This window comes from Hemiscyllium ocellatum, chromosome 9 (genome assembly GCF_020745735.1).
Source record: "Hemiscyllium ocellatum isolate sHemOce1 chromosome 9, sHemOce1.pat.X.cur, whole genome shotgun sequence".
Lineage (NCBI taxonomy): Eukaryota > Metazoa > Chordata > Chondrichthyes > Orectolobiformes > Hemiscylliidae > Hemiscyllium > Hemiscyllium ocellatum.
Window position 1 is genome coordinate 41,028,666 of NC_083409.1, and position 26,521 is coordinate 41,055,186.

Sequence of the window (26,521 nt, forward strand, 5' to 3'; positions counted from 1 at the left end):
CATTTATTGCTCCATTGCATTTTTGCCTACTGAATTTAGACTCTAATGTGCTCTACAGCAATGGATGAAACAATTGCACAACATATCCATAGGAATGTGAATAGGCCATTCAGCCCATCAAGTCAGTCCTGCCATTCAGTATGATCATGGCTGATTGAATACTTCAATGTCTTTTACCCACCCCATAACCCTGTACACCATTGGTATTCAGGAATCTATCAATCTTTACTTTAAAATAATCAAGACTGAGCTTCCACAGCCCTCTGTGGTAAAGATTGCCACTAACCTATGTCGCATCCCTCTTAGTTTTAAACTACCAGGTTCTAGACTCCCAACCATGGGAATCATTTTACCTATGCCTACCCTGTCCATCCTTTTAAGTAATTTGTAAGTTTCAGTGAGATCATCTTTCATTCTTTGAAACTCTGGAGAATACAGGCCCAATTTGCCCAATCGCGCCTCACCGGACATCATCACCATCCTCTGAACAGTTCTGGTGGACCTTGTTGCACTCCCTCTGTGTCAGTATTTCCTGCGATGATATGGTGTGGTCTAACCAAGCTCGAGTACAATTGAAGCAAGACTTCATTACTCCTATAATCAGTTCCTCTTGCAATGATGACTAATATTCCTAATACCTTGCTGCACCTACGTGTTAGCCTTCAGTGATTTATTAACAAGGATGCCTAAGTCCCTTAATAAATCTACACTTTTCAACTCTTACCATTTAAGAAATACTCTGCAAGTCTGTTCGTCTTACCAAAGTAAATAGTCTCTCACTTTTCCACATTAAATTGCCATGTTCTTCCCAATTCTCTAAGTCAGTCCAAATGCTCTTGAAGTTGCTTTACATCTTCCTCAACAGATATTCCTGCTTAGATTGTGTCATCTGCAAGTTTGGAAGTATTATATTTGGTCCCCATGTCTAAATCATTAGTATATTTCCTGAATTGGTGGTGCTTAAGCACTGATTCTTCCAGTACACAACTAGTCACAGTCAAGAATTACCCATTCATTCCTACTCTGCTTTTTGCTTGTAAGCTAATCATTAATCTATGCTAGTAAATTATCTCCTTTCCCATGTCTGTTAATTTTTCTAGCCATCTGCTGTGAAATCTTTATCAAAAGCCTTCTGAAAAACTAAGTATATTACATCCATTTGCTCTTTTTTATCAACTTTATTAGTAAAATCTTGAAAAAAAATTCCAGGTTTGTGAAGCACTGTTTCCTATCTCGCAATCCATGCTGTGTATGCGTAATCAGTACATAATGTTCCAAGTTTCAATTGATTGCATCCTTTGCAATAGATTCTAAAATTTTCCTTTTTCCTGTTATCTCTCTTGCTCCCTTCAAGTGGTGTGACATTTGCTACATTCTATTCCACAAGAATCATTCCAAAATCTATAGAATTTTGGAAGATAGTATGAACTATCTCAATACCACTTCCAACTCTCTGGGATGCAAACTGTTAGATTCTAGGTATTTGTCAAATTTCTACCCTATTATTCTCTCCAGTGCAATTTTAGTAATTTTCTTCAACTCCTCTTTCTCCCAAGTCATTTGAACCTGTCATTCTGGGCGCTTTCTAACATCATTGAAAGCAGACATAAATTAATCGTTTGGCTTATCTGCCATTTCTTTCTTCTTAAATATACATTCTCATGACCCATTCCATAATGGACCCACAATCGTTTCATCCAAAAATTTCCTTTTCTTTTAGCAGTCTGTTTTTTATGTTTTTAGCAAGATTGCATTAGTATTCTTTTCTCCTTTTTCTTTTCAAGTTCTTATGGTTTCATTTATACTTGCTTACCATCTGAGTATCTTGAGCAGAAAGACTACTTGTGGTATTTTTATCATTGTCCCCTGAGATCCATATCCAAGTAGTGTTTTCAACAGTTTGGCAGTTTTCAAAGAATTTAGCATGAATTCTCCTTTGTTCCTTCTAGATTTCAGTCTGATGATAGCACTGAATTTTGCCGACATTTTCAGGGTATTTTCACAACATGTATGTGGAAAACCTTCCTCGTGGAGAGTTGTTGGTAGTCTTTAGCTCAGAAGTTGAATTGGCTTTAGTTAACCATTAAACTATCTGGTGAAACAGAAGAAAGTAAATTGTGCATTTGACAAATTAAAGGAATCTTTTTACATGCAGCAAATGTTTAAAGTGATAAGTTCAGAGCTTAACGCAGGTGGTTAGATTAGTGCATTGTTGCATGGGAGGATTTCAGCTAAAGTTTATCTATTAATTGAGAAGTTTAATGGATTAAGTATTTTACCAAGCACTAAGTTCATGACACTAAATCGCAATACCCTTTGAACTCTCAATCACTTCATTTATTGACAGCAAACAAATCTCAAGCCTGTTTCCACAGTCAAAAAGCATATAGAGTTGTTGGAACAGATGTAATTTTATCAGTTGAATCCTTCTGACAGGCTTATGGGATTTGATGGTATTACTTGGAATGTCCTTCTGCAGAATCTTTGAACCATGTGGCATTTAGAGAAGTTAGCCAACCACATCAAGTTGTATGGATATTTAGATTGAAAATGAGTTTGAAATTCATGGATTCTCGTACACCTGTATCTCCAAGTGTAAATACCCAGCTGTAGTTTTAAAATACAGGAACAAACAAGAAAATAATCTAATATTGGTGTCTTTTGAAGATGTGTTCTTGAGACTTAATTTCACTTCTGTTCCCATAGTATGTTGTGACTTGAGACTTTAGTTGTCAAGTATATTAAGTGAGGGAAGGGGAAGCTGTATTTTGTATAACTTTGGCTCTGCCTTCCTTGACTTCATGTTTGCAATTCAGGGTCAGATAAGAGTGCAAATATTGGCTGTTTTGTTTCTTTTTCTTCTTTCTTGCCCTGGATTTGTGCTATATGTATGTTGACTTTGTCTTTTTGTATTTACTTGGCATGCAGGTGTACAATGTCCAGTGAGCTTTGTACTCTATACTTCCTTCAAAAGATGTTTACTACTTATTAGCATATTGCCTGTGTTGTTGTCTGTATTGTGAAAAGGTTTTCTGCAATCACACCAGTCTTTTTGTCTCAAAAAATAATTAAGGGATGAAGTTGCAGGGATCCTCCATATATAAAATTTAAAACCACCATTCCTAGATTAGTGGTGCTGAAGACATTTGGGGAAATCCATGGATATTGAGTCAGAATTTGATCGCAGAGGATCAAGCACCTATTGACAGTAATCTGTTTTCAAGCATTTGACCTGTAGTCTTGGCATTTCAAGTATTCATCCAAATACCTTTTAAAATTTTAGTGGTTCTCATCTGTACTAACCTATGAGTTCAAGATGCTCATCACCCTTTGTGTGAAAATAAATTCTCTAAATCCCCTGTAAACCTCCTGTCCCTGAAGTTAAACCTAAGGCCCCTGGTAAACAATCCCCCAACTAAGTTTATTCCTGTTGAACCTGGATATACCCCTCAGCCTTTTCTGCTCCAACAAAAACAGCCCTAGCCTATGCAGTCTTTTCGTAGTTCAAACACTCTAGCCTGGCAGCATTTTGGTACATCCCCTCAGAATCCTCTCCATTGCTCGGTGGCACAGTGGTTCGCACTGCTGCCTCACAGCGCCAGAGACCCGGTTCAATTCCCGCCTCAGGCGACTGACTGTGTGGAGTTTGCACATTCTCCCCATGTTTGTGTGGGTTTCCTCCGGTGCTCCGGTTTCCTCCCACAGTCCAAACATGTGCAGGTTAGGCGAATTGGCCATGCTAAATTGTCCGTAGGATTAGGTGCAAGGGTAAATGTAGGGGAATGGGTCTGGGTGGGTGCGCTTCGGCGGGTCGGTGTGGACTTGTTGGGCCGAAGGGCCTGTTTCCACACTGTAAGTAATCTAATCTAATCTAATCTAATCCTTCCTATATTGCGATGACCAGAACTGCACACAGTATTCCAATGAGCTGTACAGCTCCATTATAACTCCGAGCTGTTGTATTCATTGCCTTGACTAATAAGTGCAAGTATCCCATATGCCACCTTTATGACTTTTTATACCTGTTCTATTGCTTTTGAGAATCACACCAAGATTATTCTTATCCTACCATTCATCATGAGAGGGTGGTGGTAGAAGGTTGCTTTTCAGACTGGAGGCCTGTGACTTGTGTGCCACAAGGATTGGTGCTGGGTCCACTGATTTTCATCATTTACATTAATGATTTGGATGTGAACATAGGAAGTTAGTTTGCAGAAGAGATTGAAGATGTAGTGGACTGCGAAGAAGGTCACCTCAGAGTACAATGGGATCTTGATCAGATGAGCCACTGGGCTGAGGAGTGACCGATGGAATTTGATTTAGATAAATGTGAGGTGTTGCATTTTGGAAAGGCAAATCAGGGCAGAAATTTTACATTTAATGATGAGGTCCTGGGGTGTATTGATGAACAGAGACCTTGGAGTCGCAGGTGGAGAGGGAATGAAGGCGGTGTTTGGTATGCTTGCTTTTATTAGTCAATTCATTGAGTATAGGAGTTGGGAAGTCATGTTGCAGCTGTACAGGACATTGGTTAGGCCAGTATTGGAATGCTGAGTGCAGATCTGGCTCCATGTTTTAAGAAGGATGTTGTGAAACTTGAAAGAATTCAGAAAACATCTACAAGGGTGTTACCAGGATTGGAGAGTTTGAGCTATCGGGAGAGTCTGAATAGGCTGAGGCTTTTTTCCTTGGAGCTGAGGGATGACCGTATAGACATTTATAAAATCATGAGGGGCATGGATAGGGTAAATAGACAAGGTATTTTCCCCAGGGTGTGGGAGTCCAGAACTAGAGTACATAGGTTTAAGGTGAGATGCTAAAGATTTGAAAGGGGCCTAAGGGGCAACTTTCTCAAGCAGAGGATGGTGTGCATATGGAATGAGCTGCCAGAGGAAGTGGTGGAGGCTGGTACAATTGCAACATTTAAAATGAGTATATGAAAAGGAAGGGTTTGGAGGGAGGTGACCCAAATGCTGGCAAATGGGACTAAATTAATTCGGGAAATCTAGTCAGCGTGGATGAGTTGGACTGAAGCGTCTGTTACTGTGCTGTATATCTTTGATTCTTTGTGCTCCCTTGCCTTGCTTGCCTTACCAAATTGCAATAGTTCATACTGTTCAGAATTAAACTCCATCTAGCACTGTACTGCCCTGTGTCTATATATTCCTATAGACTTAAAATTTTCCATCTTGCTCTGTACCCAACAACAATTTTCATGCCGTCTTCAAGCTTAGTGAAATAAACATTCAATATTCATGTCTAAATCATAAATGCATGCTATAAACAGCAGGTGACCTCGCACAAACATAGCAGTATGCCACTGAATAAAGGCTTATAATCACAAAAGCTACTTAAGCTAGCACATTCTGTCTCCTATCATAAGACCATTTTTGATCCCATTTATCAAATTTATCAAATGATTCCAAGGGTGCTTGCTTCTTGACCAGTCTGCTATATATAGAATCCCTACAGTGTGGAAACAGGCCCTTCAGTCCAAGTCCACACCGACCCTCTGAAGAGTAACCCATCCAGACATTTTCCCCTACCCTATTATTATAATTTATCCCTGAACACAGGGCAATTTAGCATAACCAATTCAACATGCTATGTAACACCTTATCAAAAACCTTACTGGATTCATGCACAAGAAAGTGAGGACTGCAAATGCTGGAGATCGGAGTCGAGAGTGTGGTGCTGGAAAAGCACAGCAGGTCAGGCAGCATCTGAGGAGCAGGAGAACTGATGTTTCAGGCGTATGCCCTTCAATAGTAGACTATGTTAACTGAATACTCTTGTCACCTCCTTGAAAAATTCAATCAAGTTTGTGAGGCATGGTGTTCCAATGGGAGGATAAGGCTACCATGGCTGATGAGCTTGATGTAGAGGTGCCGGGTTTGACAAAGTCAAAAATCACACAAGGGAAGGCATGGACAGCATAAAAGCACAAGAAAAAAAAACATAGTATTCTGAAGATCAGTGGGAAGTCAGAAAATTGGAAAACCTTTAAATATCAACAGAAGGTAACTAAAAAGTGAATGAGAGATTGGTGGGAGGGGAGGGAGAGTAAACTAGCTAGTAATATAAGATTTCAAGTTTTTAAAATATATATATATTAAAATGTAAGAGGCAAAAGTGGACATTGGATCACTGAGGATTGAGGCTAGAGAAGTAGTTTTGGGGAACAAAGAAATGGCAGAGGAGCTAAGCAGGTACCTTGCATTTGTTTTCACAATGGAAGACACCAGCTGAGCAAAGCTTTGTCAGGGCAGAGGTAAAAGTGGTGGCCATCACTATGGAGAAGGTTCTGTGGAAGACAAAAGGTCTAAAGGTGGATAAATCACCTGGATCAGATGGGCTGCACCCAGGGTTCTGAAGGCGATAGCTGAGGAGATAGTAGTGTTATGTCACCCTCCTGCTTAACTTAAACCAGCAACACAGCAAAGATTTCTCCTGTGCAATAATCTGAAAATTCAAGAGGCCATGAACTATTTAGAGTAAAAATTAACAATTTTATTTCTTAAAGTATAACAGAGAATAAAGTAGCAACTATTTATAACTCCTTCTTCTAACCTATCTTTTATTTTCCCTTCTGTAATACTACTCCGATAAAATCCCTGATCAAGATTTTACTGCAAAATTCAAATTTTAAAACCAGCCAGTGGTGGAATCTTCTCTTTATATCTTCTCCTGTAGATTTGCCCTCCAGGTCGGTGTTATGTTTTCCTCTGTGCAAGCTCCTTCCCTAGACAGGTACCTCTCTGAGATATCTGACTAGCAGCCTACGTCTGTTGGTCTTGTTGGCAGTTATCTCCCAACTGTTCCATTTTTCCCAGTCTTATCCCTCCAAAGCATTGGATTGTGTCATTGGCTTTTAATATTGTCAGTATACGAAATTCAAACCTGATTGGAGTTTTGCATTTTTTGAGGTATAATTTAAACTGATTGGGCTAATTCAAATTTGTTTTTGTCTCCACGCAGCCAGCTACACTAGCTGCTGGACCAAAAGGTTACATTATATCTTGTTCACAACACTGATGCTGTCAGATAGTTCTGCTAGCTTTTAACTTTCTTAAAGGTACAGTGCACCCACATCTTCATAACAGTAGAGATATTGATGGTGAACTTTCAGAAATTACTGGAGGCAGAGAATATCCTACAAGACTGAAAAATGGCTAATGTAACATGCCTGTTGAAGAAGGGAGGGAGGCAGAAGACAGGAAACTATGTTTTGGTTAGCCTGACCTTTGTTGTTTTTCGAGTTTTAGACCTCGGTAAGATGTTAGAGTTCATTATTATGGAGAAGATTAATGGTAATGCACGTTAAAATAGGGCAGAATCAAAACCTCTTTATGGGGAGATCATGCCTAATGAGCCTGTTAGAATTCTTTGAGCAGAGAATTAGACAAAAGGTAGCCGGTGGACATGATCTATTTGGATTTCCAACAGACCTTTGACAAGTTGCCAGGCAGGGTGTTGTTAAATAAGATAAGAACCCATGTTGCTAGGGGCAGGGTACTGGCATTGATAGGTCTTTGGCTAACTGGCAGAAGGCAGAGAGTGAAGATAAAGGGGTCCTTTTCAGATAGTAGCTGGTAACTAGTGGAGTTCCACAACTATTCATGTTATACATTAATAATCTGAACAAAGGAACTGAGAACATTGGTGCTATACTTACAGATGACACAAGACAGGTGAAAGGGCAGGTGGTGTTGAGGAGGTGTGGAGATTGAAGAAAGACATGGACAGGCTGGGAGAATGGGCAAAGAAGTGGTAGATGGACTACAATGTGGGAAAGTTTGAGGTTATGCACCTCGTTAGGAAGTGTTGAGGTGTATTTTTTTAAATGGGGAAAGAATTTGGAAATCTGAAACATGAAGGGACTTGGCAGTACTCTCTCGGGATTCTCTTAATGTTCACATGCAGGTTCAGTTGGCAGTTAGGAAGGCAAATGCAATATTAACATTTCTTTCAAGAGGTCCAAAATACAAGAGCAGAGATCTACTGTTGAGGTTGTATAAAGCTCTGGTCAGACTGCATTTGAAATGTTGAGAGTAATTAACATTGGGTTGTTAATCTGTGGAATTCATTGCTGCAGAAGGCTTTGGAGGCCAAGTATTTGAGTGTATTTAAGACAGTGATAAATAAGTTCTTGATTTGTAAGGGATCAAGAAATATGGTGAGAAGGCAGAGAATGTGGTTGAGAAGTATATCAACCATGATTAAATGGTGGAGCAGACTCAATGTACCAAATGCCCTAATTCTGCTCCTGTGTCTCTTGATCTTATGGTCCTGTTCCCTGACAAAGCCATGCTGACTCTTTTCGATCTAATCTGTGCTTCTCGAAGTGGAGGTAAATTTGGTCTCTGAACTTAATCCCAAAAGCTTCCCCACCACTGATGATAGACTCACTTGCCTATTGTTTCCAGTTTTATCACTACCAACATGTTTGAATAATAGTACGACATTACCTGTTTTCTCACATTCTCTGGCACCTTTCGTGTATTGAGGGGATTTGTAAATTAATGTCAAGGCCCTTTGTCTCCCACAACAGCCTTGGATACATCTAATTTTAAAGCCAGTAAAACCTGCTTCTCTTCAATACTAATTGATTTAGGTTTATCACAGTCACCCTCAATACCTATGCCAATATTGTTATTCTTGATGGATTCCCACTTTGGTCCCTAATGAGCCTGCTCTTTCCCTGATTGTTGTCTTGCCTTTAATGCACTTATAAAATGCCATTGGGTTATTCATTATTTTACTTGCTAGTATTTCTTCATGCCCCCTCTTCACTTCCCTCATTTTGTTTTTTTACGTAACCCTCTGCACTTCCTGTATTCTGCTAGGGCTGCTACTGTTTTGTAATCCTCTATCCACCATAAGTTTTTTTTTGTCTTATCTAATGCTGTACATTCTTCAACCTCCAGGGTGCCCCGGCTTGTTTGTCTTCTCTCCCCAACCCCTCACCTTTTGTAGGGAATTTGAGCTTTATATACTCATCATTTCCTCCCAGTGCTCTGATGTAGCAAGTGCTCACAGTCCACAATAACCAAATTCTGTCTCAACATAGTTAACCCCCTCCCCCTCTCTCCCCCCCTCCAAATTGAAAACATTTATTTCTGGTTCAACTTTATTTTCCCCATAATTATAAGGCATTAGAGCAGAAACAGGCTATTTGGTCCATGGAGTCCACCATTCTGACAATCATCAATTCCATTTTCCTACCTTTTTCACCATAATTCTTCATTTCCTTATTGATTAAAAAATCTGATTATTTCAGCCTTGAATATATCCAGCCTCAACAACCCTCTGCAGTAAAAGAATTCCACAAGTTCACCACCCTCTGAGAAAGAAAAATTCTTCTCATGTCCTAACTGGGCGACTCCTTAGTCTGAAATTATGCCCTTTGGTCTAAGTGTCTCGTCACAAGGGGCTACAACGTCTCCATATCTATCCTGCCAAGCCCCCTGAGAATCTTGAATGTTTCAATCAGGACTCCTGTCATTCTCCTAAAGTCCCTTGAGTGCCTTAATGAGTAAATACCTTAATTTTTTTTTACTGTTCAGATGATGAAAATTCACCCCACTGATACTTCTACCATTCACCCAACTTTCTTCCCAAAACTTAGATCCAGCTCCATTCTTTCTTGTTAGACTTTGTGTGCTTACAAATGCATTTGTGCACATTTCAAAAATTCTGCCTTCTCTAAATCTTTCTGACTTTGTACCTAATATTGGAAAAGTTGAATTCACCTATTATTTTTACTCATTTACTATTTCAGCACAAACTAGGAGTTCACAGTTCATATAACTTAGTGCCATGACATTTGTTTACCCACCAGAAAGAAAGCTATAGATAAAACAAACCTGTCTTGATGATTTTCTTAATCAGGTTTTCTTTATTCTGCTTAATTGTGGTCTAGGTTAGTTTACAAAATCAGATGATTAGTTATTTTTGTCTTCCATCTGTTCTAATTTGCATTTTCGCTCTAACAATTCTGTAGTTAAGCAGAATGAGGACTTGCATTGATATAGCACTTTTAACAAAGAATTTGCAAGGCGCTTCAAGTGTGCGTACCACTGCTTGTGTTGGATTTATTTAAAGGTGCATTACATTTAGGATATTTTTAAAATCCTAATTCAAGTAATAGAAATAAATATTAAAACATTCCAAAAGTCAATAAAACAAATTGGTAACATTACCATAGAATGTCTTCACTTGATTCTTCTTTATGAATAAGTGTTGAACATATTAATGAATATGAAAACCCATCAGCCACACAACACCATTTCTTGGTTATGCACAGATGTGTATGATGCTTTTCAGTTTATAACACAAAACAGTTCAATTGCATTCAGCATTACTTTAATTCTGTCATCAAACATAAGCTTTCAGTAGTAATTTACTAATGGGTTTCCAAGCTTTAAATTTATCTTTTCTATTTTTTTGGAGCTGTTCATTGATCATAAATTTACAGAAGAAAGCAATATTGCACAACAAAGTTTTCAATACAAAAAAAACAAAGTAGTATGGTTGCCATCAAGATAGGAACATTGAAAGGAAAAATAGATTTTTTGACTCTGCTCTTTTTCGTTTACTGAATTACAAGTTATTTAACAATTTTCAGGAATAATGCTTTATTGACATCTTTACAAAATCCCAGCCTAACTGGAGAGAGGAGGGATAATGTAGACAAAAAGTTGAAGAAACTTAAATGTTTCAATTGAATGAAGATATTTTTAAATTTGGAATTCTTCCATTTCTTCCCACAAACAAAGTGTATCACAAAGGACAGTCATAAATATAATGAAATAAGGTCCATGATCATTAATATGAATGTGGAGAAACAGTCAATTGAAGTTAATAATGTAGGAAAATAAGACATGCTTCCCTCAAAATAAGTTGGCGTACTAATTATTTTGTGTAACTCTTTAGTAGAAGGCGCTGTATCTTTGAACTTTTTAGTGTATGTTCTGAATGATATAGCTTTGTAAAATCATTCTATTTTATTGTTCTCAAATGATATTCCTTAAAAAGCTCCTATTAACAAGGTTCAATAAAACTTGACATAGATTAACTTGTACAGCTAACAACAAAATTTGTAACCACATTCTATTTTGAGATTAACTACTGTTGCCACAGTTAAACAGTAAGAATAGTTCACTGAGGTCCATTGCTTTGAATTGCCTAAAATAAATTTGAAGTTTGGTATACATAGACATTCAATCAACTAAGGACTCCAAAAGCAGATAAACTTCACAACATCTACTGCCCATAGTAATCTTGCAACTTTTTCTGAGAGGTTCACTTTTAAAGGAGCGATTGAAAATTGCAAATCCTGAAAATGATTTTGTAAGCGTTGGAATGTTGCATTGGGTTTGTACATAATCTTTATACATGCTTGGGTCATTAATTTACAATAGAGTTAAGATTGTGTATCTTGGTTTCAGAATTGTCATCAGTGCATTTTCTTTATACGGTACTTGCCATGTCCTCTGTAGCCTTTCTCTTTTGCCATGCTGGCACACGCATTGTGCTTGTTTTGCTGCAAGTGGTTCCAATATTTGATTAATTCACTGGGCTCAAACTGATGAGAGGTAATGAGATGGCTATATTTACAGCTAGAGTAAGAAACTCTCCAGTGATTGAAGAGAAACTCATTGGGTGGTGGCACTGGGTCAATTCTCAGTTTTGCAAGACAGATTCCAACATAGACATCCTCTAAATGCAAGCGCCGAATACTCAAAGAGACTTTAAAAATCTTTTCAGCTAAGTCCCCGGAAAAAACATAACCAGTGCCTGAACAGAAGACTGGATATCGCTCGCTTGGGTAGAGCTCTGGGGGCATGTACCATTTGCTATCCTTGTTGCGATTAGGCGAATATCCACGCATTAGATATCCGGTGAAATAGTTGTGACGTGGAGGATGTGCAGGCTTTAAGAGTTTGTTTATTAAATACTCTGTATTCACAAACATATCGCTGTCCGTCTTCATAACATACCAGGCATGTGGGCAGTATGTTGCTACCCAGTTCATTCCCATCAGAGTTTTAATAGTGAGATTATAATATGTATCTAGAAAGTCTTGTTGAATAATATCATGATACTGTCTGCTTTCTTCCAATAAAGTCTGCTGAAAGTTCCCACCAGACATTTTAGAACCTAGTAAAAAAAGATGTACCATACGTAATCCAGGGACAATGCTTTCATTTCCCCAAGTTTGCCGAATGGCATGTCGAGCTTCAGTTTGGCCAGGTTCAGCTGCAATCAACACAATTAAGAATGGGCTTTGTTTTTCACATTTGTTTGGTTCATTAATGATGTAATTATACTGGTGATGGGGTATATATCCTGTCTTCTTTTCACTGTGCGTGGTTCCATTAGCATTCAGTACGTCCCCTAATCCAGTTACATCTGGAGGAGAAAGTGCAGTGCTAGGATTCACTGTATGAATCTTGTATACTTGCACAGCCTCTTTCCAAATATTTTTCATTGTGCTCTGGTTAGTAGTACTTTTTGGTGACCTGAATCCCCTCAGAATAGGAACAGAATAACCAGTTTCCTTTGACCAAGTTTTGCTAGTTACCCATTCGTGCTGATTAATGAACAGAAACATTGCAAATAAAAATACAAGGCAAATCAGTGCAGTAATATGAGTACGAAATAGTGAACGTTTAACATTCCAGGTCATCTTCATTAGGCAGCAGTACCGTCTTCTCAACTGAAGCATGTTGCAGCAGGGCTAATTGCAATGCCTAAAGGTTTTCTTTTGTGCTCACATTGGCTATGTTTTACAGCTTCCTCTCGGACTGTGTCCCTTATGAAACAGCTCTGAGGAGCTTAACCTTTTAAAATATATATTTATGTGTTTCTTCAGCAGTTTAAAGAGGCAGGTTAGTATTTGGCTATTGCAGACCTTTTTAAATCCTCTTATCACCTCATCCAAGTGCGATCAGTAAGTAAGTAATCCATTTTTACATGTGGGTATTTGATGATTTTAGAAGTTCCATTGAAGCAGCATGTTTATTAAAATAAATCTTGATAGCCTTTAATACACAAGCTTCTGAAGTCTTTGTTCTTGATATTCTGCAGAAGGAAACTGCAATATATTTCAGTCATTATATATTACATACAATCACTCAAATGTATCCATATTTTATTCAATTCAGATATTGACACCACAGAAATTGTTCATGGTGTTTACATATATTTTAAACATTAAAGTTCATCCTTTGTTTTGGGCTCTTGAATCATAACATTTAATACACTTTATTGCACACACCTAAGTTGTTAAGGGTTTAAGAGTTTCAATTTCATGTGTTGTAAATTAATAAAGGTACATTTTGCCGTGGAGAGCATTTCATATACTGTTGTGGATTAGTGAAATACTGCATTGTCATAGTACCATTCCAGTTTGAAGGTTTATTAGAACCCAAGTCTGTTTCCTTTCTGTGTTCTGGTTGATTCTTGTGATCTTTTTAAATGCATACACATTAAAATACCGCCTCATTTCTACTTCAAAATTAGCATTTGGTCAGAGGTTTTTTTTTACTGATAAGTGTTGAATATGACAGAATGAAGATTAACTTGCAAAATAATTTTCTTAGTGCACTGCTTCTGTCACTGTGCATTATATTTAAAATACGGGACAACAAAGCAGCTGTCAGTTGTCATACTTCATTGTAGAATATTTCATTTCCTTTAACCATGTACTTAGAAGTTTGAAATTGAAAAAAAGTAGTTTTATTGTGTTAAGTTTTAGATTGGTGTTTGTACTAGTTTGAAAGATTTGCTGCTCTTATAATCTATGACAAAACTAGTTTCAATACTGTTAATGATAAAATGAAACATGGGCAGTCCTCATTTCATGCACATATATATGAAGCATTCTGTTGTGCTAACAAGAGCACATAGTATTTGTCTAATATCTCTAGAATTTATCTATCTTTTGATAGCTGATAGAGGTTAGCATCTCTATTACAGTGCGGTCCATTTGATGACATTGAACAGACTGACAAACGATTTCTCCTGTGAAACAGCAAGATTATTGAACATTTTTAAAAATAGGTTTATTCATTAAAGTGTTAATTATTTGTGAAGTACTTTCTTGACCCAAGTTTGTGCAGTTTAGCAGTTCAGTTTCCATTTATGTTATGAATGTATTGACACAATACATTTTAAACTTATTCTCTTGTCTTATTACTCAAGACAGTCTTGTTCATATCTTAGTGCACACAGCTTTATATAATTAGGACAAGCAAGAATTAATTATTTCCCTTCCATCTCTCCTCCTCTTTCCTCCTCTCTTTGTCTCCAGATACTTTTCCATTGACCAGGTGTTGTTGTTGTGAAACTTCAGTAAAAGATGTTATTCATAAAGATTTTAAGAGCAAGTGAATTGAATCTTTGCAATTGTCCACTTGCAAAGTGATACAGGTGGTATTCTATGTAATACATTTAAAGCTAGATTGACACATAGCATCTGAGTGTAAGATTTATTAATGCCCTGTGCAGGTAATAGGCAGGGTTTTGACTATTGTTAGGAAACATTAATGTTGTGTACATGAACAGTGCATGTTTAATTGAAAGTATCCCTCAGATAATCAGTTAATTTTTGCTAATTAATGGGTTCTTGATAGTGAAGTGGAGAGTAGTTGAGTGCTCAAGATTTATTTTAAAACTAATTAATCTCCAGTGAAAATGGATTTTAGTGCTTCGAGTTAATTTATACACAATTTTTGGAAGTATTAAATTCTAATATTGTTTATGGAAGTTGGCTACGAGAGAAAAATAAGTATCTAATTGTTAGTAAATATTATTTTATAATTTAGCTGAAAAAGGATTCCAACATAGGCTGTAGAATTTATTTGAATATGAGAGGAACGTACGTATGGCTACAGGAATATAGTGGAAAGAAAACACTGGATCTAAATAGCAATCTCTTACAAGTTAATAAATGGCTGCTGTACTATCAAGTTAAAAAACGAAAGAAACATGCCTTTTAAAAGTAGCTAGTTGAATTCTGAATGGCTGCAGTGCAATTCCAGTTCTAAACCAAAATTTGAGGTAATTTGGGCATAAACTGAAATACAGAGGAACCTCAATTATCCGAAGGACAAGGGCAGGGAGTATTTCGTCTGGATAATTGAATTCTGGATAATCGAATGCCGAGTAATATAGTTCAGCCAAGTAACGGGATCTGACGATCTTGCTGGATAATCTGATATTTGGATAATTGAACGCTGGATAATCGAGGTTTGTCTGTATGTCTTTGCAAAAGAAAATGCTGCGTAGATTAAAGTCTTTAATCACCTGTTATTTCAAATACAGTGACATAATTAAAGAAATGGTAACTTAATGGATTCTTCCTGTTATGTTGCCTTCGTGTATCTCATTGCTGTGAATGAATATAGCATTAAGTAAAATGGCAGGAAAGTGCTGTATTCAGAATCTCTTGAGGTGCAAAGTGTCATATTGGGAAATACTTGAAGGATTGACTTGACCTTTTTAACAGTAAATATGGATTTGGCATACATTGCAGCATGCCAGTGCCATGAGTGCTTGGATATGAATTTTTACTTCGACTTGAACTTCATAGCTCCCTCATCTATAGATAAGTGAGGCAGGTAAAGCATTCCATTTTTTTCTGTACATAGACAATGGTGTCTCATCACTGCAGCATCTGTTGACCAGTTGGAAATTTCTACACTTTGGCAGCAGTATTTTAGATTGTTTTGCTGTTTTGTGCTTTTTCCTTTGGGATAATACAAGTTGCCTAGGGTGTTAGGCCAATCCTGTGTATTCATCCCTCTATAGTCACAGATGCACAGGGAGAAAAAAAATAAATTGGTACTTCAAAATGCCATCCAGTGTGGACAGTCATGCAAGAAATATGTGGCTCGGGGTTTGAGAAAGAATGTTTAAAATGCTGAAACAACTTAATTGGTTTCTCACTGATTTGGTAGAAACCAATATATAATGGCCTGTGTGTGTGTTTGTGGGAGGAGGGCGGAGCTGTAAGTGAGAAAGAAATAGCAACCATATTCATGTAATTTTAAAAGATTACGTTGACAAGCACTGAATCTGCAAAAAACATAGGTGTTAATGTATTGTGTCAGTACTGCTTGACTTTTCAGTTAACTAAAATACCTATGATCTACTAGATATGGTGCTAAGATTGTGTTATCAACTAAAAGGTCAACCTTGTTTATCAGAGAAAATCACTTCGGTGAATAAGATCCTTTTAATTCTGTTGACAACCTCTGGCACCGGTAAGTGTGTTGATGAAATAACACTTTATAATTTGAATGAGTTAAATGCCGAGATAAACTATTTATTGGAAGTAGCCTTGGCCTCTTTTGGCTTTCATGCAGCAGTTGTTAGCGAATTATCGAGCAGTTGTAACATTTGCCATTAGGCATTTAGTGGTTTACCTGGAATTGCACAACACAATATGAACGTAATCAACGGTTTTGATGCCATTGACCAAGAGTGTGCTGGTTTGTTTGACAAAATATTTGATTAGACCGTGGGAGATATCTATGTATTATAGGTTTTCCTAAATGTTTAATGTCTGTGTATTGCAATCTTAATAATAAAAGTGCGAACAGCTAATTGGGAAGAAAACAATTGCAAAATGTAAGAGGCAGGAGAGGAAGAGAAAAATGCACTTGCAGCAAAGAAAAATTATACACAGTATGTTGATTGGCAAGAAGATAGTGAGACAAGAACATTTTTATTGAGTAGTTCGCTACTGGACATGTACTGCAATAAATGTGATTGAGGGTGTGTCAGTTGATAGTACTGTGGAAAAAAAGATGAAGTTTCTCTCCAAGAAGATCGCTCTAAATTTTATATTTTCACTGTTGACAGAACTTCAGCTTACAAAATTTTACTTTCATGATAACTTAGACCTGCTCTTAAAATTTCAGTAAAATTAATTGACAATTTGTTATCTTACTTTTGACCGTTCTTTATATTTTTCTTGTACATTTTACTGTATAATGATAGATGATGTAAACATTTTAAGTACAGGAATGCAATTAAATTATTGGTAAAATGACTGGTACAACTTGAAATGTGTGTAACTATTAATGAAATGAAGTGTAAAGCCTTTGACTGGGTGAAGGAAATTATTTTGGATTTTAAAAGCTTTATTTTCTAACGTTGAAATGCATTTAGAGTTCTCATAAGGTTAAAGGAAGCATATTCTGATTCTGTGAACAGGACAGAGAGGACAAAACAAATACGTGGTTGAACTCTCATATTTGAGAGAAAATCTCCATTCTGCAGCAGGGGTACTGTTTATTTATATTGTTTCATTTGAATGTTAAATTCTAATATAAGTTGGAGCTTGAATGGCTGGGGGTAGAATTTAGAATTACTTTAATTAATGTCTAAGCTTTAACAGTTCGAAAAGTTTTTATTTCAGTAGGCTTATTTTTCAAGTCCATGTAATCAGTTGCATCAATTGGAGTGGAATGTCATCACAGCAGTTTGGTTGGATTTGTGATTATTGTCATCTTAAATACACAGAAGATTGCACATTTTCCCAAGAGAATGATATCTATGTACTGACATTTAATTTAACATTTTGCATGTTCTTTTACCAATAGTTTGAGATCCCTGGTTAATATACATTGATTATAATCCTCAGTTAAATAATATACAGACTTATTAAAGTGGGCAGCTTATTTTTCACTATGTATAGTTCAGGCAGTGAAACAACATAATAAGCTATTGTGTCTTTCTGAAATACTTTGGATTCAAATAATTAGACTGGTTTTGTTATAGGTCAATCAGTTACTACATAGTACTTTATATACTGACAGCATATTGCATTGCCTGTCACTAGGTGGTAGTGCTGAGCAGACATGAGCTTGATTTCACAAACTATACTGTTAACATTTATTTACAGTGTTTCAGAAAACACCTACAAAGTTATAAATAATATTTTAAAACATTTCATCAATCCTAACATGTTAATGTAAAATAATTGTGGTTTTATCTTAATTCAACTCTTTCCAATTATGGGCAGTCATGAATCCACATAAAGTCAGTAAAACTCCAGAGTTAGTTGTTAAATATCATTATGCTTTTACTTAGAGGCATGTTCAGTTGTATTATGATGTTATTAAAAAGTAACGCTGGCGGCACAGCAACTGCTTTTATATTTAAAACCGTTTAATGATTCATTGCAGTCGGATGATTGATGTCTGAGCCAAGCACTGACTGCAGTACAACATATCTCAAATAAGATTCAACCGTTTGCAAGTCTGACATTTTTAAAATGGAATGGCAAATAACATTTGTTGTTTCTTTGTTTTCTTGATGTCAAAAGTATATAAATTCAGAAGTATAAACTATCTATCCAAGTCCAAAATAGATGTGTCCAACTCTGTACTGTCAGATGATGCAGGGATATATAAGGATTTAGACTTCAGTTTTTCTGCTGTTTAGAATATTTTGTAAACAAATAATTATTGGCTTTGATGTTTGCCAATTGTTGTTAGATTTGACAGCATAAAACAGTCTGCCCTTTTAAATATAATAATAATAATGATGATGCATTGGTCTTGAATAAAACACTTGCAGTTATACAGTTGAAACAATAAAATGGTAAACCTGCATTATTTTCTGCTTAACAGATATAATTTGACTTAGCTTTGTTTTGTCTTTTTGTTTTGATGGTTCAGTGCTCACAGCATGTGCCACACAGTAAAGCTATTTAACTGAGCTTTCAAGCTGCTTGTGTACCAGAAATTGCCGTTAAACGGACAACTAAGATTATTCTCAAGCAACATTTTAAATAAATAAATTCTTGCTTTTTGAAGCTGTTGTCATCCATTTTCTTTATACTGTAGTCTATAATAAACAGTGAATTTAATCTGTTCCAGTTTGCTTCATGCTGAAATTCAGGTACTCCTATAGAAGAACAATGGGTCTCTTGTTCTCAAGGCAACTCTAAAGCATAAGAATAGTACAAGTAAGCTTTAACATACCTTCCTTCGTCGGGCCCCTTATGGATAGAGATGCAAACGCCGGCAGAAAACATGTTTTTGGCTAGCCATCATACCAGCAAGAGGCTGCTGCCGAACATGCGCATATCTGGAGTAATTCAGCCTACGCTTAATTTTTACTTTTGTCTGCCCATCTGCCTGTCTGTTACAGAGAATTGCCTTGGTAAAAAGACAGAATTTTTTTCACTTTTGAAGACCGTTGCTTACCATAGTAGCCACATTGGAGAACAGTTTGTCAGCTCTTTAGTTAAATAATGCAGTCCTGCAATCCCCAGCTGTCTTTCTGGTCGATCAGTGTTTATAGACATCAGCAATAGAAGGCAGCTGCTATGTACATGGACTGATTCTTCGGTTGTGTACAACATATTAGGGAAGCTACGTCCAGTCCTTTAGGTTGCTAGGCAGCTAAGGCATGACTGTGAGCAGGTTTGATGCTGCGCAGATTTGGTCTGTTAAGCTTACTCCTTTTGCATTAAATAAAATAAGAACAGGATATGCTTTTGACTGACTCTGTCCTCTGAAAGCAAAAGGAAACGTCAGTGTACAGGAGAATCCCACGTGATCATTACTGTATTAATGTCCTTCCTGTCTTGGGTAACTGTTCTGCTGCAGGACTCCTGGTGTTAGATGAAGAAATACGTGATTTTGTCAATGGATTTTGCTTCACTGGGAATCCTAAGCACAAAATGCTGGGAGCAAGCTTAAAACAGGGGAGCAAGTATTTTATTTGTCATACTGTCTGCCTCAACCAGTTTTTTTTTGAAGTGCAAAATGATAAGCTTACATTTACTTTTCCTTTTGCATACTTAAGCAGAGATCTTTCTTACCTATATTTTAACTGAGTAAAATCCAAATTTGATGATTGAACACTAATGCTTATTTGGGAAATAAAAATGAACAGTTGTATACAGAGATATTTTGACAGTTTTTTCACCTTTTTTCCCACCTTTTTTCAATAACTTTTGAAAACTGAAAGATTTCAAAACATTTTGGAAAGCAGCTGTCAATTGTTTTTATTGTTTTCACATTAATATTGAATCAAATTAGATTAAAAGTCAGGACGGAAATCAGCCATGGAAATATTTGGGAATTGGAACCGACTTCATTAAAACATACATGGAAATTGAAGTAGAAATGTTCACTGTAACCTTGAGAGGTAAATATTTACAAGAGGTAAATAGATAACTTGGGTCAGCACTTCTCTAAAATCAGACTCCACAAACAAGTCTGACTGTTCTATATTCTTATTTGAGTGTATATCAACATCATTCATTGGCTTAACTAAACAGCTGAACTGAAATTTGAGAGTTTCTATATTATAAATTAAATAGACAAAATTTTATTTTAAACCGAGGTTTTCAGAAATCTCATGTTCATAGAATTCTAATTTTAACTGCCAGACAGCCCAGGAGAAATTCATGAGGGCATTTAAAATAATCTTTCAATTCTATTTATTCATTGTAAGAATACTTTGACAGTCAAGATTCTCCAATGGGTAACAGGACTGCACAGAGTATGGACTTTTTGGATGACAAATGGAGGTGGAACAATTGGAAGGAGGAGGTCATGTGAATGAAATATTAAGGAATACAATTAAAGTTGGCAATGCTAGTTGTTTTACATGATATGTTGTGTTTTAATGTATTGTTTTCCTTTCAGTTGCATTTCAGGTGAGCTCAATTATGTATTTTTCCTCATCACCCAATTCTAATTGCTTGCAACATTAAAATCATTCACAGCGTAGTTCATTCACTGTGTATCTGGCCAGTATTTGTGGAGTTTGCCCGCGGAGCTGGAAGGTTAGTTTTCAGATGTTCCATCACCATACTAAGTAACATCATCAGTGAGCCTCTGGTGAAGCACTGGTGTTATGACCCACTTTCTAATTACGTGTTTAGGTTTCCTTGGGTCAGTGATGTCATTTCCTGTTCATTTTCTCAGAGGGTGGTAAATGGGGTCCAAGTCGATGCGTTTGTTGATAGAGTTCCAGTTAGAATGCCATGCTTCTAAAATGCTTGTGCATGTCTCTGTTTGGCTTGTCCTAGGATAGATGTGTTGTTCCAGTCAAAGTGGTGTCCTTCCTTATCTGTATGTAAGGATACTAGTGATAGTGGGTCATGTCTTTTTGTGGCTAGTTTTCTGCCTGTTTGTCCAATGTAGTGTTTGTTACAGTTTTTGCAAGGTATTTTGTAAATGACATTCATTTTATTGTATCGGGTCTTTCAAGTTTATGAGCCGCTGCTTTTGCATGTTTGTGGGTTATTATGATGCCAAGAGGTCTAAGTAGTCTAGCAGTCATTTCTGAGATTTTTTTGATGAAGGGGAGAGTGGCTAGGGTTTCTGGACGTGTTTTGTCTGCTTGTTTAGTTTGTTGCTGAGAACTCAGCAGACTGTGTTCATTGGGTACCCGTTCTTTTTGAAAATATTGTATAGGTGATTTTCCTCTGCCCTTTGTAGTTCCTCTATGCTGCAGTGTACGATGGCTCATTGAAATAATGTTCTAATGTAGTTTCATTTGTGGGTGTTGGGATGATTGCTTCTGTAATTCAGTATTTGGTCTGTATGTGTTGTTTTCCTGTTGATACTGGTTTGAAATTCCCCATTGGCTGTTTGCTCTACTGTGACATCTAGGAATGCCAGTTTGTTGTTGTTTCCTACTCTTTTGTGAACTGGAACTCTATCAACAAACACACTGACTTGGACCCCACCTACTACCCTCTGAGGAAAGGAATAGGAATTGACATCACCACAGGAAATGACATCACAAACCCAAGGAAACCAAGCACACAAATAGAAAGTGGGTCATAATATCAGTGCTTCACCGGAGGCTCATTGATATGTTACTTAGTATGGTGATGGAACGTCTGAATACAAACCTTCCAGCTCACCGAGCAAACTTACATCCAGCTACAAATCTTCTCAAAACTGGCCAGTATTTATGTTTGAGCTTCAAAACTGATTTTTCATGCATCATAGTCCCAAAGGAATATAGGCTGTTGTCTGGTTAACAGTTTAACTTGAGGGTCACCATGCCTCAGACGAATGGAAAATTGGAGAAGCAACCTTCATGATAATGCCAGCTGATATGAGAATTAAACCTGCAGTTTAGATGTCTATCTGCATCGCAAGCCATGCATCTGGCCAACTGAGCCAACTAACCCCTTATCAAATGACCAGGCTCTTCCTATTCCAGTCAGACACAGTCAAGGGTGGTTTCTCTTTCCTATTCTCGGAGTGCTAAGATGACTTGTAGACATTATGCTATTGCTACACTTTAAGATTCAGTAACGTGTACAGTTTGGAGATGAAATATGGGATCTCTGTGCCATATAGACCCACATTTCTATTCAATACATTTGTTGAACAACTTTCAGTTGAGTTTGAACCACATTGTCAGCAACCTTACTGCTGTTATATTTGATCCTAAAGCTGAGCTTCCAATCACGTATCTGTGCACTTCTGGCTGGCCTACAATGTTTTAATCTCTGAACTTGAGGTCACTCAAAACTCTGCATGTGTGTCCGACTCATCCATTACCCTTGTGTTCACTGGCATGTTGTTTTGTAGTTAAACAGTACATTGATTTTTAATAAAACCAGAAAATATTCGGATTTGGCAATGTATGTGTAGAGAGAGAGAAATACAGTTGCCATTTTAGTTAAATGACCAAGAGGAAGGTAATCAAGCTGAATCCTGAACTCCCTCTTTCTCTTGTCACCAACATCACGAGACTTATTGAGTTTTCCAGCATTTGTTTCAATTTTACGGCAAGTGCAGTATTCTGCTTTTGTACTTTGCTTTTATAATTGTAGCTTATAGATTTTATAGTTGTTTTCAAAACCTTTCTTCATTTCACCCCCTTGACCTCTCAATGCTTCCGGTTTCTTGGTGTCCTAGAATTACACTTACCTAAATCTGGGCTTTTGAGCATTCACAATTTCAGTTGCTTCATGATTATTCATGCAGCTTTAGCCTCTATATATTTGTTTTCTCTTCAAATGCACTGTATAAAATTTACTACTTGACCAATTTTTTGATCATCTGCCTTGATAAGTCCCAAGGAACATAACAAAGCATGAAATACAAGCAGCAGAAGGCCATTTAGTCAGTCAAAGCTACTCGATATTTGTGTCTTTGATTTTCTAACTCAGCTATATCTATCTGCACCATGCATGTTAATTTTTGATTCCGTTAGTATCTCAAAGTTCTGTCCATCCCTGTTTTGAATATGTGAATATAACCACCACACTTTCATATCCTTTTGTTGTCAATTGCTATTTTTTGAATGAAATAAAGCTCCAAATTCAGTAATTAGAAATATTTCAGCCTAAATCAATGTCATTTTTTAACCAGAGATATAGTTTTGCTTTACATTTATTTAAGCCTTTATTTCTTCTCTATCAACAATATATACGTGAGAAATGTTTTGCTTTCTTCCATATTAAATAAATAATTTTGAGTAAGCACAGCACGAAAGGGTTGCAGGATTCAAGTATCCTTTTGCAATGCCATGCCCAATATTTCAAAACAAAACTGAAGAATCAACCACGCCTCCCTGAACCTAATCAAAATTTTGGTCTTCAAATGACCCCTATCAGCAGTATTTACTTAATGTGATCAGTTTATAAAATGGTGATAAAAAGCTGTATGTTACGATTGGAAGCATTAAAATGAACTGAAAATGTGTTGCTGGTTAAAGCACAGCAGGTTAGGCAGCATCCAAGGAACAGGAAATGAACCCCTACCAAAGCAGGCACATTGGGTCCCACAATGGCTGATGTAAGACATTGTATTAAAACTAGAAATAATTCTCCTTTAAAGATGGAAATATCTTCAAACAAAGTCTCTGAAAAATCCATCATTTTAGAGAAGAAAAAAAAACTATTTTCCAAGTTCACCTTGCTATTACTGACACTACAGGGATCCTGAACAAGTAAGTGATGCCTAGAGAAAGGACCAAATTAGTCTTTTCATTTCATTTATTGATCAAACTCGCTTGAAGCATACAGTCAACCAATAGAAATCCAATTCTTGTTCGAAGGCACTACCACTGAAAAAATAAAAATACTCTGGCTTTAAGGACTGGATATGTACATCAAATTACTTTGAGCTGAATTTTCAAAGTGACTAATAATTTGTAGAAATAAAGTAGAAATCTTGCGGCATGGTTAATGCTGCAACTGGATGTAGGTTTGCTGTAACTATTTAAGTCACTAGGTTGCTGCTATTGCTCTTGCCAAAGGTATTGACTGCATAAAATAGTTTAATAGCTTAATATTGTAACCAAAGCTTGGCTGCCCATGGCCAAAGTCGCAGCAAGTTCTATTTATTCATCATCCTTCCATTTGCTGGCCTCTCCGTATAACTCCCTTGCTCTAGTTCACTTCCTGAACACTGACTCAGCTAAATGTTGTTTAATAATATTTCTCTCCAGTACTTGGGATGTAATGCATCATTAAAAAACTACATAAAAATAAATTGTGAACAGTAACTTGTTACCTCTTAACTTTAATTTAAAGAAATATCCCCCACCACCAGGGAAAAGACCCCACCACCAGGGATATATTTCCCTCCCCACCCCTTTCCGCCTTCCGCAAAGACTGTTCCCTCCGTGACTACCTGGTCAGGTCCACGCCCCCCCTACGACCCACCCTCCCATCCTGGCACTTTCCCCTGCCACCGCAGGAACTGTAAAACCTGTGCCCAAACCTCCTCCCTCACCTCTATCCAAGGCCGTAAAGGAGCCTTCCACATCCATCAGAGTTTTACCTGCACATCCACTAATATCATTTATTGTATCCGTTGCTCCCGATGCGGTCTCCTCTACATTGGGAAGACTGGGCGCCTCCTAGCAGAGCGCTTTAGGGAACATCTCCAGGACACCCGCACCAATCAACCACACCGCCCTGTGGCCCAACATTTCAACTCCCCCTCCCACTCTACCGAGGTCATGGAGGTCCTGGGCCTCCTTCACCGCCGCTCCCTCATCACCACACGCCTGGAGGAAGAATGCCTCATCTTCCGCCTCGGAACACTTCAACCCTAGGGCATCAATGTGGACTTCAACAGCTTCCTCATTTCCCCTTCCCCCACCTCATCCTAGTTTCAAACTTCCAGCTCAGCACTGTCCCCATGACTTGTCCGGACTTGTCCTACCTGCCTATCTTGTTTTCCACCTATCCACTCCAACCTCTCCTCCCTGACCTATCACCTTCAGCTCCTCCCCCACTCACCCATTGTACTCAATGCTACTCTCTCCCTACCCCATCCTCCTCTAGTTTATCTCTCCATGCTTCCAGCTCACTGCCTTTATTCCTGATGAAGGGCTTTTGCCCGAAACGTTGATTTCGCTGCTCATTGGATGCTGTCTGAACTGCTGTGCTCTTCCAGGACCATTGATCCAGAATCTGGTTTCCAGCATCTGCAGTCCTTGTTTTTACCTCCGTTTTTACCTTTTACATTCTTCCTGTCTTACTAGCATCCTCAAATGTTTATTTCTCACCTGGCTGTGCACTGAGGTCACCCATAACCTTTTCTAGGTAAATCAGTCTGGTTTGTGCTCTGCCCACAGCGTCAAGACTGCAATGATATCCAAGTGACTACTGACATCCGATTGACTGGTCTATAGCTGTGACACATTACTTTTCTTTAATCTATATTGCTGTCACAGTTGAATTTGTTCTACCTTTGTTGAATTACTGTAGCAAGCAGGGTGCATGCATGCCTTTTCATGTTTGTTGTAATCCAGGGCTGCCATCTTTAGTCCCTTCCTATTTCTTGCTTGTAGGCTGCCTTGATAACACTCCTGTTAAGTAGATGTTAGATCCACCTTCATGTACATAAAAGCTAAGCTCAATTTCAGATACAGAACTATCAGCTGCTTGCACTGATTATTCTGATGGTTGATTAGTTTAATGACACAAATGCTGGAAATTTTGCCTCCCATCAGCGCTGCTGTTTTGTTAGTAGTGGGTAGGTCCTTGGAGCGGATACCCAGTAAAACCTAGGAGAAAGTGAGGACTGCAGATTCTGGAAATCGGAGTCGAAAAGTGTGGTGCTGGAAAAGCACAGCAGGTCAGGCAGCATCCAAGGAGAATAAGCTTCCTGATGAAACATTGACTCTCCTGTTTCCTGGATGCTGCCTGATCAACTGTGCTTTTCCAGCACCACATTCTTTGACACAGTAAAACCCAGTCAAGAAAGAAGATTAAATCAACTCAAAATTTATGCCTCCACTGATGTTGCTAGACTTGCTAAGTTTTTCTAATATTTCCTCTTTTTGTTTGATTTCCAGCATCCCCAGGATTTGTTTGTTTGTGAATTTCACTTAAAGGATTGATAATCAGGCTTGTAAACTTGTGTTGTTTATCTCCAAGTGCTCAGCCATCAAAAGTAACTTTGATGTGAGAACACCGTCCAGTTACTTTGATTTAAGTATCAATTTGGATGCTAAACATTGGTACTAGAGTTGATTCATTTATGCTTTGTGGAAGTATTGCTTG

General features: G+C 37.6%; 2 protein-coding genes across 3 annotated transcripts in view; one reads left to right on the top strand and one right to left on the bottom strand.

Annotated features, from left to right (window-relative positions):
* cdc73 (cell division cycle 73, Paf1/RNA polymerase II complex component, homolog (S. cerevisiae)) overlaps positions 1–26,521 on the top strand; it is a 322,523-nt gene that overhangs the window by 115,383 nt on the left and 180,619 nt on the right. The gene's annotated exons all lie outside the window — the stretch shown is intronic.
* Positions 10,772–19,494, bottom strand: LOC132818682 (beta-1,3-galactosyltransferase 2-like). Of its 2 annotated transcripts, none has more exons than XM_060829711.1 (2): positions 19,227–19,494; positions 10,772–13,099 (listed from the first exon to the last, which is right to left on the bottom strand). In XM_060829711.1, exon 2 carries the CDS (start codon positions 12,728–12,730, stop codon positions 11,459–11,461), a length of 1,272 nt encoding a protein of 423 aa, XP_060685694.1. In that variant the 5' UTR covers positions 12,731–13,099; positions 19,227–19,494; the 3' UTR covers positions 10,772–11,458. The 2 variants fall into 2 exon arrangements, with proteins under 2 accessions (XP_060685694.1, XP_060685692.1); XM_060829709.1 differs by having other exon boundaries at positions 19,002–19,494.

Coding starts and splice junctions, on each gene's coding strand:
- LOC132818682 (XM_060829711.1), bottom strand. CDS start 12,730: ATGCTTCAGTTGAGAAGACGGTACTGCTGCCTAATGAAGATGACCTGG.